Source organism: Lagopus leucura, unplaced genomic scaffold (assembly GCF_019238085.1).
Source record: "Lagopus leucura isolate 7727_CA_CO unplaced genomic scaffold, USGS_WTPT01 Super-Scaffold_100019, whole genome shotgun sequence".
Classification (NCBI taxonomy): Eukaryota; Metazoa; Chordata; class Aves; order Galliformes; family Phasianidae; genus Lagopus; species Lagopus leucura.
Genome location: NW_024962273.1, coordinates 4,827,098 through 4,842,327, shown reverse-complemented (window position 1 = coordinate 4,842,327; position 15,230 = coordinate 4,827,098). Strand labels below are relative to the sequence as shown.

Sequence of the window (15,230 nt, the reverse complement as noted above, 5' to 3'; positions counted from 1 at the left end):
AGCAATCATAAATTTGATTATAACATACATGAAAAATGTGACCTTAATAAATTTAATTTTTGCATGATACTAAAACACACGAATTGTGCATTGTATTCACTGTCCAGGAACAAACCTTGAGATGCATATTAGCCTCTGTTATCCCAAGGTAAGAAATTAGCAATTTCTGTACAATACATATGCTACACGTTTTAAATTTAATAATATGGACCTACTATATAAACATTAAGTGTGTTTAGATTACTGCTACTTCAATTGAAAGTGCAAAAATTGCAAAAGGAAAAGAATAGACTGATAAGGTAAAAATATTAAAACAATGAGAAATGACTTGATCCATAGACACATGACAAATCATGGTTTTCTCTCCTTCTTACAGAGGTAAATGAGCAGTGATGCACAGCAGCAGAACAATTGAAAACTCATGGACAAAGGACAGTTGCATTACAATTTAACTGCTAAATCGCAAATGAAGGATACACACACTCCTCCTTACCAACAGCTTGTCATTTCTTTAAGCACTTCTCAAGCATGTGTTCACATTCAGACTTTTAAATTAATGCTAATTTATAATAAAAACTGGATAAAAAGTCTTCTATATTCTAAAGTTACAGCCTATAGATTATGGTCAAATTCAAGACATTTATAATACATATTTTTTTTGGTTGAAAATGAAAGCTCTCAAAGAGCTAGCATAACACTGAAATTCCCATTATAATTATAATTAGATAGCTCATTATATATATCCTCAGAAAGCATATGGAAAACATTTATTGCAAGGTATTTTATAAATTTTTCTGCTCTATGATTTATACTGTCTATCATGGTTAAATCGTTTTCTCTTAGGCTGTCGTCTTGATGCCATAATTGCTCCATGCAGCAGTAGCTTTTTCTACTCAGCCTTCAGAAAATGCCAGTTGAGAGACTTCACAGATGTCTTTCTTGTCCACATTATGGGTATACCTTAGCCCTTTTTTGATCAGAGCTCTGTTACAGTTTTACATTTACTTACACGCACACATGAACTTACACTGCTTCTACAAGTTATACACAAACTGCTCACATTTGAAGTCTTTTCAGTAGGAACGGAAAATCAAGAGAGGTACAGCATCACAAATTTTTTTTGATGGAAAAGCAATCTGTATTTCTACAGAACATGAGCTAGATGGAAGGTACTCTGCTAGAGGAGCTCACTCAGATTTGCATACAATGTACCCATGCAGGCGTGCACGCACACACGCACTCACATGCATGCACGCACACATATAGATAATGAAAATAAAGTTGGCGCAATAGCTCATTCATTAAGTTCCTGCAGAAAGTATTTATTTTGCTGTCTCAGTATAATCACTTCAAGCTCCTTGTCCTTGTTTATGAAAAAAATGTATTTTTTTCCTCTCCCTATTTTTTCACTACTGTTTTTAACATATTACTCTCACAAAATTCTCATTTTAGAAATGAAGTCATTTCTACTTTCTCCATCCTTCACTTGTCAGATTCTTCTGCTACCATAGTTTTCCTTTCCTTCAAGCTCCTCTATGGCATGAGCCTTTTAATTAATTTGAAAGATCACTGATTTCTCTACAAAATTTGCTCTCAAAGTCACAGATCCACTTATTGTAAGCAATTAAAGTGTCTAGGATGACTTATTCTTCATTGTAGAAGAAACAGTATTCTAGTCCAGAAATACAACACAACCTAAAGGTCTGTGAAGTGTCAACACTTCTAACCAAGGCAACTAATTTAACACTGTGAATAGTCCTCTGAATTTCTCTCTTATGGACTGACACCTAGAAAATATGGGCTCTGAAGTTAAGATGCACATACAGTAGTAAAAGAAGGAAAATTGACTACCATCTTATTTAGACAGCATAACAATATAATCTTACTGTTGTCACATTAAATTCAGGGTCATTCAAAAGTCTATTAAGGCATTTATAAGCTCTTTCCATTCATATGGATGTTGAAAAGGATCAATAGAATTTGTTGGTTTTTTTTTTTGTCAGGTTTGACTGTAAACTGCAGAAAAAATACAAATGACAGTTCATACAATAAATGGGAAAAAAAAATTCTTGATTATTTCTCATCTGCATCTGATCTCAAGTTCATTCTTTCTTCAATTGATTAAGTTAAAAGAGCAATTCCAACATATCTCATAATCTCCTTGTGTTATACACGTCCTCTTTCCCTCCTCCTCACCCCCATATACCATTACAGGGTAGTACAGAAGATATCTTTAAATAAACACAATATGTAAAAGCTACAAAAGCAGTAACTACAATTCAAGATCATGCCAGTACAGGACAACCACAGCAGTGAAATTTTCAGAAAGTCAATGCCTCAAATTTTATCATTTTGATATGAAATTCTCTTTCAACTTTCACTGTTGAGCAGGAAGGAAAATAATACAGAAAAATAAATAATAAAAATAATGTTAATAATTCATAATTTAGATTGGGCAGGATTTTACATCCAAAAATCAAAACAGCCTATGCAACTTGGTAGAGCATTGACTAAAGCTGGAGACCAACTCCACAAATTCTTTCTTTTCTGGAGTTTGATGTATAGTCAAGTTAAGGCCTTAATACATTCCGAAACTTGTTCAGTGGAAAGTACAAGTCTTTTCCCATGTGCACCTGATATTTATTGGATTCAAAGTTCAAAAGCCTCGAAATAAGAAGATTCCTGGAAAAAAAAAAAAAAATCAACCCTTGCAGCAAAGGTTGATAAAAGGAGAGTAAGTTCATATAGGAATTTCTACATAATTATTTCTATGGGATTGTGCTTAAGAATGGATAAATCTTATTCTCTCTAGTATTTACTGAATGATAATAGGGGCTTTATTATGCATAAAGTTTGCTTTCTCAACTGATTTAGCTGCAAGAGGCAGAGGAGCTCTTACTGAATTCAAATAAAATCAGCTACTTCCAATTTCTTCCTTCTAGAAATCATCCACCCTTGACTAGTTAAGAAAAATGTAAACCCTTAACTGTCTCTTAGAGATCAGGTAGATGTCACACACAGTGTGACCAGCAATGCATGCTCAATGGGTACATTATTTTCTCTAATAATGGAGCAGAACTAATAGGAAAAGGCTTTGAGATTGCTGTTCCATGGCGCAATGACTCTAGTGAAGTATGGGACTGTTTCATTCCTTCCTGAAGTCTTCTACTTGACTATACAAGGTTGGTAAAATTATAAACAAGCTTCAATTTAAAGCTAATTTGTGTCACAAAAAGAAGATACAGAAAACAACCAAGTGAGAACTGTGGCTGGCAAGGACTGAGACACATGGAATTACAATTCTCTATCTCTCTATCAAGCAACTTGTTCATTTGGCATCTGACCACACACAGAACCACTGACGAGGTTAAAATGCATGTTACCAACACAAAGACTAAGAGATTTAAATATGATTTAATATCTCTCTAAAAAACCAAACAACTATTTTAGACACCAAATATAGTTAAACTAGATCAAAAGGTTGAGAGAATGGGCAATGTCACAAACAAATATCAATGCTGCTCAGGAAGATCCTAATTCAAATAACTGTTTAAATTCTACTGTTGTATCTCTGACAGATCTGACTACAGTTGAAAGATAAAGTAACCCTTGTTGGCAATAAAAATTAGTATTAAAAATAATTATATATCCTTCATTCTTATCTATGAAAATCCATTTAATAAAAAGAAAAACTTTTACCTTTTAAGTGGTTAACGCATTCTTAAGAATTATAGGAGTGATTCTCCATGCTTTATTTTCAGATTATTTTATCTATTAAAACACTTTACAATAAATCCTGGACTGTTACCTTCTCGAGAGCTCAGGTATGGTCTTCAATATTTTGGAAAAAAAAGGAGGAATCGTATTTGCATTACATGACCTTACAAGCAGCAACATGTTTTTCTTTGAGCTATGTTATTGTTAAAACCCAAGTATGATATAGAAAAGTAGAAACTGTCCAATGAATGCTCACCAAAAGACCACTCCATATTCTTCAAAATTTTAATTTGTGGTGGACAGGACTCTACTTTCTAATGGATTTATGGTAGCTCTAGTTGGAGTTTCATTGCATCAAAAACACTGGCAAAGGATTTTTGATTGTACTGTTTAAAAAAAATCAGATTATTCACCATAAGTTAGTCACTTGCACTACTACCTATTATACAACGATACCAATTCTTACATTGCTTTCTGGGTTCATAGGGCTGTTTATTTCCTGACGGGGATTAAATATTTCCCTTGAATAGACGTCCAATCCTTCAGCAAAAAACAGCACACAAATGTATCTCCTTCATGCATTTTTTATCAGAGAAAAGTTATAACAAAGCTTAAACATTTCTGCTTAAGAGGTGCTATTTTACAGTGTATTTTTATAAAGTTTACAAAGTGACTTATGAATACAGGCTAAACTCTTGAAATGGTAGCTAAACAGCTCCTCTGTTTCTTTCCCTATAGAGATAAGAAATAATAAGTTGGTTTTAGGCTACAGAACATATGCAATGTCACTATTTGCTAAACTTTATGCTGTGTAGGATTAAGTTGGTAAAATGTCTCAAAATGTGAACGGTAAAAGCCATGAAGCATTTCCAGTATTTTTTATACACTTACTAAAAATAAAGCTTATTTTTTTTTCCCTCTAATGACATGGACAGTCCAACAGTATGTTTAAATATACTCATAAGTGCAACTATCAAAGGGTAAGTGTGCATTACAGAAACGAGCACCCAGATTATGTATATACTGTGAAATGTACGTGAACGTGCATGACTTGAACCAATGAACTGTGGCCTGAAATGATGTCACAGAATGTGCAGCATTAAGTGGAAGGTTAAACCTACTTGCATCTCGGTTCATTAAACGCAGTTAAAGTGCAAATTCCCTCATTCTGACAGTAGTAATCACAAGGGTTCACTTTCTGGTCACAGCGCTGACTTTTAAACCCCACAGAGCATCTGCAGAATTTCAGTAAAATAGACCTATATAAATATTCTGCCTTTTGCTGAACAAATTTTAAATGCATTACATTTAATGATGGCAAGATACGCACGCATACACAGGCACACACTCACAGATACAAATAAATCAATAGTGTTTTTTTTTTTTTTTTTCCTGGAAAGATCTAATATAACTACACTGATAAGTTTTCAAAGTTTTTCAAACATTTAAAAAAAATGAGCCTATACAAACTTATGCGTTCATGTGTTCAGTATTTCTGTCAACTGTACTACACAACCGTACTACACTACTGATTGATCAATACGAGGCAATTCAAAGGCCTTCAAAATTTCAGCCTTCTTAGCATTGTTAACTGTGTTGGCATATGCTGCAGCTCTCATGCACTGTAAAGCCATACACAAATTGATGCTTGAAACTTGTTTTCCTTGAAACACAATGGCATTCCATACGAATTTGAAAAAGAATAAGCCAGTTTAATTGAGAAAAAGAAAGTAACAATTGCAAGCTTCCAAACTAGCCATAATAATAGACAAAGTCGCTTAAAACCGAAGAGGCAATGCAGTATAGAACTGCATTCCACTGTCTCTAACCACAAAGCTTCAAACATTTCTTGTCAACCTTCCAATAGTACAACCCCTATGTTTTTGTCCCTTTGCATAGTCAATTCCTTGGGAAACTGAATACAATCAACACCATCTGTAAATCTATCCACCTCACACATGTCAAAAAGGTAGGGGTGGCTGCACATGTATTCACAACGTTGCTTCAATATTATATCCCTTTGGACAATTAATTATGTCATCCTGGGAATGAGACACTTGAATCTAATTCTAACATCTAATACTCTCCTGGAAAATATTCTGATCTCCATTAAGAAATGGAAGATTATTCCACAGCAAAGCTCTTCCGCAATGCAGAAAATGTTGGATGACTTACTAAGCAAATGTGAAAAAACAACCCATCACTCAACCAACCAACAATACACCACAAAAACAACAACGTGACTTCAGTAGCTCACTGTAACTGGGAGCAGGAAAAAATTCAATTTTTGCTACAATGACTTCTTCTGTATTTAACGTTTATCAGGTGAACAAGAAGATATACAATAGCTCTCAAGAAAGGTCCAGAATGTAGGGTTTTCTGCCTCTTAAGAGAGTACTTAACAGTCTAGAATACAAAATCACATTTCCTTTGGTATTTGTTATCTGGGCTTAGGAAAAGTATCTTGAATTATTTTCTCAACATTGGTGTATTTCTGCAGGAGGTATCTCATCCTAGAACAGCCAAGCTCCTATGGGTATTGTAAAAGTTAGGGCTGAAACAAGAGGTACAAGAGCACGTCCTTGGACACACAGAGGAAATAATCACTGACATTATTCTTCCTGTTTTCTAGCCATTAGTTTCCCTACAGAAATGCCTTGTCATCACCTCTGACCATTTCTATGGAAGACTTAATCCACCTTCGAGAAGCAGCAACAGGCAACCATCCTGTACAACAGATTCCATTCCCACACACCTATCGTGAGCTTTAGAACTGGCCTGAAATTATTAAAATTCTCAGGAGAAGCATCTTTGTGTCTAAATACATTCACAATGTAGATCTAAGTTGTATCTTTCGATCCACATATTTTAAAAAGGTAGACAAAGTATCAGGTTACATCATTAACCAGAGAAAGTACCAAATGTTGTGACTGCAATTGGAATATTTTACTTTCTAAATAAACCAGAAATACAGATACATTCATAGAAACTTGGCAGGGAGAGATGTGAATGGTCTCCATGGATACTCACAGACAGACAGGTACGTTTGTGTCGGGGTCCAGCTGGCATGTACCACCATTGTAGCAGTAGCCATCACATAACTGACACGTGGAGGCAATCTTTCCGTTAGTGCAACTGCCATAGTTAAAACAAGATTAAAAAAAAAAAAAGAAAAAAGCAATCACTATTTAATAAACCTAGTGAACCACATTATAACGGTACATATATTAAAACACTGATTTTATGATATGTACAAGATATATGGACTGCAAGAATTCTAGGTTTTCAACTTGTAATGCGAGCTTTTTATGCAAATATTTTATTTTTTCTTCTATAAAATAATTATTATATATAATAATTACTCAGAAATACAGCAGCACATCCAAATGTCTATGCTTTCATTTACATACAGTATGACTTTTCCACTGTCACAGATACTACAGACAGAAATTTCAATAGTAAAGGTAGATTGTTTATTAATTATTTGAGACTTTCTTTTTCTTCTTTTCCATTTGAAGACCACTCAGCTTCCTCTGCAGTATGCTTCCTTCAGCAAACAGTACTCCAAAAATTGTTTTAAGAAGTCCAGAGCCACTGGGTTAACCCAGAATCACTACCTGAACACTCAAAGGCACTGTGATTATTTCAAGGGTTGCTTATTAACAGATTTAAAATCAACTACAGTATAATGGCTACAGATACATAATTCTGAACACAGTCTCCCTTTCCCGACACACATGCTTACTTGCATACTATGTCATTAGTATCCTTGTTTATTATGCAGTGTCCCCCGTGACATCTTATACACTTGTCCACTTCACATTTTGGACCTTCAAATCGTACTGGACAGACACATTCTACGCTTCCATCATCAGAAATAGTACATGATTCAGAATTCACACAATAATGGTGGCAAACATCTGCAAGTAACATGAAAGCTAGTTAAAAAGGTAGTGAGGAGTATTGTTTCATATATTAAAAAACAATAGCTTAATTTTCTTTCTGTTGAAAAGTAGAATCATGAAAACAAAATGGCGAAGAACACTAGAACTACCAATCAAGAGTCTCCCCAACAGATAAGCAATATATTGCCAACATGAAGTGAAACGGATGTATAAGCTCATAAGAAGTTTCCTTCTCCTTCTAGATGTCCAACCATTTAGGGCATCATCATATGTGGTACAAAGACTACTGGTGACAACAGCAGAGATATATTAAGTATATTTAATGGGATAGTGGCTGTATAGAAGTCTCCTGACAAATTCACATTACCATTACAGGCATTATGCTAAACTGAAGTGACATTAAAATAATTAACTTTGATTTTCATTTCTCCTCATATAAAATTTCATGAAGTTCTAACAATAACACGTAACAACGTGATGATCCGTAAGTTCTACAAAACCCTATATACATGCTTATCTTTGTAGGCTGTGCAAGACCCCATTGTTTCAAAGTCAGCAGGACTGAGACTTCAAGTTGTGAATTCTTTATAACTATTTAGAAGTTCTAGTAACAACTTCATTTTTATTTCTCTTTTTTTAAATACACCATGTCAAGATATAATGACATACTAACATTATGGTTCATTTTTATTTATGTAGTACTGACAACTTTGGTTTTACCAAACAGTTTCATTTGAAGTTTCTCATTTCACTGGGCCAAATCTCCCCATTTCTCTGTTCCTACTACTTTGTCCTGTTCTGTGCAGTTAAAATGTTGTGCAACTTGAGGACAACTAAAATAGATATGTTTTACTTAGCATATGCAAGACTGCTGGATTATGAGGGCATGTCATATGAAGGCATCTCATAAAGCAAGAAATATCCTTGTTTGCCATTCCAAGAAGCTTTCAGTGACTGCCACGTCAGTTTTGCTGACAATTGTGGGAAGAGTTCTGATAGAGGACAAAGCCATTTCACTCAACTGCTGGCAGAGTTATTTCTCTTTATTATCTGTATGTCTCCACCTACTTCAGAAGACAGTGGACCAACCAAAGGCCTAAAAGGCATAAAGAGCAGTAAAAATAATCCCTTGTATGTATTGTTCTCTGATTCCAGGTGAAGAATAACAAAACAAAAACTACTGTAGTTTGAAAGCAAAGAGTAAGAGACATTTTAAGAGAAAAGCACTGTAAGAGGGAAAGTTTTGCATATATGTTAGGACAAGAAGCCCTAAAATCTGGAAATAGGAATTTTGTACTTTAAAGCATCTTCAAGCTTCTGATAGATTCTGCTAGATCCACAATATGAATACTGAATTAGATCAAAATAACAAAAATAATTCTTTTTTTTTTTTTCCCCTTTCCTTAAAGAATGGAATTTGAGTTTCAGTGAATGTAACAGCTGATGCAATCGCTCTATCCACTTTGAGTTATTCTAAACGAGGGAAACATTTCTTTTTTTTTTTTTTTTTTTTTTTTTTTTTGGCTGTTTGGGCTTTAAATGATACAAGAAATGAACTTTCACTACTCTGTATTTCTTATTTTATGAATTTAAAATAGGCAATTATATTCAAATACATGTGTATATAACAATATGTACAAAGTTAGTGGAATTTTATGTAAATCCATTCACTTAAGTTTATTTCACAGTGCCATAGGCGTGACATGAAACACACATTTTGGTTTTCAGCCCTTATATGAACTAATCACAGGAGAAACTCTGCACTGGGTCATTGGAGAATATAAATATGAGGAAAATAAGGTCTTTGCAATCTGGCAGTACCGCAAGCAAATGTCTTCTCTCTACCATAAGAACACTAATAATATTTTCAACTTGAGAGCATGAGTCAAATACCTATGCACATCCACGTATCCTTTGCATAAAAAATTGTTTCAATGATATCATTGAAAAACCAAATAAGATAGAGCAGAGGCAACCAATCTTTGTAATAAACTTGTCTAAATGTATTTCATTATGCCTACAAAGTCATTATGTTAAATGTAGGAAAAAATCATACATATGTTTGATAAAGCAAAAAAATAACTGTGACCTAACTATGAATTTATACATCCACTGCTAGCCATAAACTCATACAGTTTCATAGAACTGCCATTGGCCACAAAAATATTATTCTGTAAGATTGTAAGACTCTTTGACCTAAAAGTACTAATGTTTAAATAAGAAAAAGTTTTATTTTGTATTTTATAATGTTTGAGTGTCTTCGTATCATGCCGTCTTTCCAAAGTAGCAGTAGACAATCCAAATCTGATAATGAGCACTGTTTAAAAAGGACCTCTAAATTTACATTTAAATTGATTCTTTAAAAAAATAAAAAAAGTTAAAAGAAAAAAGCTCTGGGAAAAAAAAAAAAACCAAACCTAAAACTACGCTTGCAGAAGCATTCAACTAGAAACAATTTGTTTGGTTTTGGGTAAGCCTCAAGTAAATATTTTTTCTTAATCTGTGTGTCTGTCTGGGCATGATTTATGTACTATACTGTTTTGAAATACCCTATTGTTCTTGCAGACAGTTATTTGTGGATCCATGCAGTTTGTTTAATATCAAGTGGGAGAGAATCACAATTACTGCTGGTTTCCCATTCAAAGGTTTCAATTTATTTCATAGTCTCCCAACTGGAAACACATTCATTTTACTTCAGTGCAAATCCTATTTAAAGACTCGCACTAACCCTTTTCCTATTTGACAGCCATATCACTAAAACTAAGCACTTCTTGTATCCAACAGATGATTCCAAAACAGACCTTTTTAACAGTTAATTCCCCTTCAATTTTGTCCAATATTACTCTTTTCAGTGAATTATGTAAAAGGAAAAAAAAAAAAAAGATGATGGTTTTCACATTGAATGCTCTATTCTATAGCAGGCACTACGACAGTCCTCTGTCTCAGTGTTTGAGTTAAAGGAAAGCAGGAGGAGAGAAAGGGAGAATTTTGAAAAATAGAAACAAAATTGAATTTAGAAAATTAATACATCTTAAGTCAGGGTTGCCAGTAACTAGCTGCTTGTTAGAGCACTAATGACTTTCCTTAGGCATGGAAACCTTTGGAAAACAGTACCTCAGTAAGACGAGACTGATGATGGGTCAGTAAAATGAAAAAGCATGGAGAAATTCAGATGCAGAGAACAGAACTAACTTGAGCCCTGAGAACTAAGGCATCAAAATCTTTATTTTCAATATTACGAGGCAGAAACCACACTGAAGGTGATTTTGGATTGAGTCAGGTAGAGGAACAAAATTCAAAGCAGCACTAGCAATATGCTGCTTACTGGGTTTAGAAATAAAAGGGAAAGAGAGCAGTTGGAGACACAAGAGTCAGCTTTTTGTGAAGTTAAAGGATAACAGAAACATTCTTTAACCGACTAGGAATTCTACCAGCAATATAAAAAGCAATGATCTGATTTATGAAGTCAGATGTTGGGTACATTTAGTAGGATTTTTTTCATGAAAATACAAGAATAATTTCTAAAAAAGCTCTTTCTTCTCATATATGTCTAAAAGGATATTGCAAGTGTGTTCAAAGGTCCTTTCAATATGAAAGGTCCCATTTTCTCAGAACAATTTTGGAGTTAAATTTATCAGTCTGTGCAATAGGAAAACAACCTGATTCACGTTAAACTTGTACTATACAAAACTTCCACTATAATTTCAGATTTTCTAGTTTGTGAAGATTACTTACAGTACTGACATCTGTCTCCTGTATACTCAGGCAAGCAGCTGCAAAAGGGCTGATTTCCAGCAGTGACACTGCAGGTTCCTCCATTTTGGCAAAAATGATGGCAGACTGTCTGATTGCAGTTTGGTCCTGTAAAACCCAGTGCACAATTGCAGGTGGGCCTCCCTATTCAAAAAAGAAAACTACTTTATGATAAAAGTAAATAAAAATTGAAATAATAATGATTAAAGATAAATACACATCATAAGAGCAATATGTTTCAACGCATGAGTCAATACTGTAACTTAAGGACAGCTGTTTCTAACAGACCAAAGATGCACCAAATGTCTAATATGCAATGAGAAGTAGTGAAGGGGTAAAAAAAAAACCCAAAAAGTATAAAATGAACCCCTATTCTACAGTAGTCTTAAGTGGTTTTACAACAGCATTTAAACTCTGATGCATTTTCCTCCTATGATTTTAACCTATTTCAATTTTCTCTTTTTTTCTCCCCTTATCTATATCTCATGCCTTTGAAATTTATAGCTTTGTTTCAAATTCACTGTTTTATTAAACTATTCCACTTCTCACTGAATTTTTAAGGCTTATCTTCTCTAAAACAACTTTCTATATCATGTAAATGTCTTTCTATCTCCTGAACGTACTTTTATATCTCATTTGTAATCTCTTTGAGTCAAATGATTTGATGTGTCCAGCTAGCCATTTTCCTTCTCAATTCCTAATAATCCAGTCTCACTTATTTCTTATGAAACTTTTCCTCCAGTCTCCCTTCCTTTGCTTCAATTCAGCCTTTTGGGTTTTCTTAAATTTAGACAGAATTGATTGAGTTTAACACTTTTCTCCTTCCTGGATTCCAAGGTGGCTATGGAAAGAAATACAGATTAATCAAAACCTGAGTATACTCCTGGAATTAAGTGGCAGAAAGGACAGAGTTTATTTGAATCACATGGAACCCAACCTGCTGGCAAGTACAACCAAGATCCTAACAGAGTTACTGCAGAGCAAGATTGATAATGGGCAATGACTAACAAATGCCATATTGGTGCAAAGACGACCACGTGCAGGCTAGTAAGAGTCAGACAGTAATTGGGTAACAAGCAGAATTAAAGGAAAGTTTCATCAGAAAACCAACACATGAACACACATAAGGCAGAAATCTAAGGACTAAGGTGGGAGAACTGAAATGTTTAGTCTTGAATGAGTATATCAATATCATCAGCTTTGGCAAATTTGGAGAAGAAAGGCAACTAATGGGATATTGTAAGATTAGTATGTGTTTGCTTGATATCTCGTCTTTGTGGTGATGAAATAGGGCTACACGTAAAGTAATGTTAAGATCAATCAGTTAACTGCAAAATACACTGCGTGTAAAAGGCAGAAGTCCTTCAGCCTGGAATTGTAGACACAAAAAGCAGACTCTGGGATTTTGTTATTGACTACCCAATCCAGATAGTGGTACAGCTGTGAAATTGGAAGGAGATTAGGGAAAGCCAGATAATGCAGTAATGAGAGATTCCAGTAATCCCTGCATTTACATTTGTACAACTTCACACCAGGACGTGAGGCAGAAATTATTGGTTAAAATCCTCCTTTACAGAGGGGTGGGATAGAGAGCACACCAGAGAACCTATGCTTGGATTGAGTCTGATCAGTACACTGTATTTAGTTTAAAACATACACAAGAGGCATGATCTTAAGTAGTTAAATGCATTAACATTTAAGGGTCACTTTCCCATTGCAATTTCTTATCTGTGTATTAATCTAATAGCAAATCCCTATCACTGCCTGATTTGCTGAAACATTACGACTTGGTCCTTTGCTTGCAGTATTTTGTCTCATTCTGTGCTTCTTCAGTAATTTTTATACAATCTCTCACACAAGTACCCACATCTAATCACAAATTCACATTTGTCTCCTGAAATCTTATCACTTCATCTAAACTCTGCAATGTGTGATTCTTTCTCTACTTTATTCTCTATTTAGCTGACTCTCATTAAAGTCATATAAACTAAACATTCAATAAACTCAACAATTTTCATTAATTTCCAGTCTACCTTTGTCTTAAAACTATATAATTATTTAGTATCATATTCATTGGTGAATTAATAAGTGCCTTATTATTTAAGAAAACTTATTATTATTTAAGAAAAATAAGTATTTTTCTACTTTCTCAGAGGCATGCAAAATGATTTCTGTATTATTTTTCTTCTCCTTAGTTTGTTTTAGTTTGTTACATCAAACCCTTCACGTAATTCTTCTCTATATTTTCTATTTTAAGCTTTGCTAATTTAAAATGTTTTGCAAATCATCCTAAAGGCCGTGAGATCAGTTAGTCTCTTCCTCTAATGAGTACAGCAGGAACAAAACCATGGACTTAAAATAGCTCCAACTAGTTTAATATACATCAGCCTGGTTATTCATATCTGTCCCCTGTGATCTAAACATTAAATCAAAGATGCTGAACTCAGATATTAGCACAAACTCTTCGCTTTTCCCCATGTATACGCTTGTATTTAAATTTCTGCCCCTGAGTCTGGGGTTTCCTCATCTTTCTCTAAATCCATCTTACAAATGAAATAGTGAAATAAGACAAGTCTGAAATCAGTTTTTAATATTAACGTTGCTCTATTTTTTAAATTGATAGGACAAGGATATTTTCATAGTTTGTAGAAAAGAAATTATTCTATTCTTTGCTAATGTAGCCTTATAAATGTGTCAAATTGTGGACGGTTACATGAAAATTTAATTCAGTATAGCCTAAACACCATTTTTTTTTCCACTCAATTTTATATGAATTTTCATCATATTAATAGTTCATTGCCTATTTATACACAGACTGCTGGCATCTGAAATAATAACAATAACAGTAATGACATTTTCATCTGCCTTATTCTCATAAATTATTTTGGATATGAAATAGTTCCAAGAACAGCTTAATAAAATTGCAGTACAAAACAATGATAAACAGTACGTGCCACAAGTTTTCATACAACAGAATCTAAACAATGATGTAACCAAGATGTCACATGTAGTAGTCTCACATACAGAAACCTTAAGCATTTACACACTGGTAATGAAGTTTCAGGACTAGAGCTGCATAGAGACAGAATAAAGGCTGTCTCTCAATCCCTGACATTTGTCAATTCTGTAGTATTTTTTATAAAGACAACGTACTGCCTTTTTCTTCAAGAAAATAAACACTATATTTGTCAGCTTTTAAAAATTTTCAAAAAATGAGCTAGTCTAGATGAATGCCTGCACAAAGACAATTTATTTCTTCCAGCTGATGGTAAATTCCCTACCAGCAATACGTGCATTCTGTTTGTTACATATGAATACACGCAATCTGTTTCATTTGCATATTTCTCTTGCTGTCCCTATTAAAGCAATCTGGTACACCAGCCTACTATAAGTAACACTGTGTCCTCTAGAGGGGTTGTCAGCAGTTCGTGGGAATGACAATAATTCATTTCTGTGAGCCATAATTAGCTTTACTGAACCAAAAGTAGTGGAGAGAAGCTGTATTACAGTACATAATTAGAAGCTGAGCTGATTGGGATCCATCCCAATAGATATGCATTCTGTCCTTGTTGTGAAAGCAAGGGAGAAAAGAACCATCTAAAAATGCATTACTCTCAAGGCAGGTTGTGATGCCTCCTTTGGATCAGCTGTACACCAGCCCAGGCAGAGAATCCTCCATTGAAACACCCATCCTCTCCCCTCATCCAGTCCCCAATCCTGATTAGAGGTGATATACATGCTTCCCCAGGGGCTTACCAGTATGAGACTGCAGGAACTGAACAAACTAAACAATTTCTTCTTTGATAGCATTTTCAGTACGCTGTATTGTGTCCCTGCGTTTTATTTATAAAGCAG

At 34.3% G+C, this 15,230-nt stretch overlaps 1 protein-coding gene across 1 annotated transcript in view; it reads right to left on the bottom strand.

Moving 5' to 3' along the window:
- The window catches only part of LRP1B (LDL receptor related protein 1B), a 590,048-nt gene that overhangs the window by 14,034 nt on the left and 560,784 nt on the right, over positions 1–15,230 (bottom strand). Inside the window, exons 85-88 of the mRNA XM_042877971.1 lie at positions 11,358–11,519; positions 7,463–7,637; positions 6,748–6,852; positions 4,839–4,952 (exon numbers count right to left, since the gene is read on the bottom strand). Of these exons, the coding sequence (XP_042733905.1) occupies positions 4,839–4,952; positions 6,748–6,852; positions 7,463–7,637; positions 11,358–11,519 (556 nt within the window). The remainder of the gene's footprint in view (positions 1–4,838; positions 4,953–6,747; positions 6,853–7,462; positions 7,638–11,357; positions 11,520–15,230) is intronic.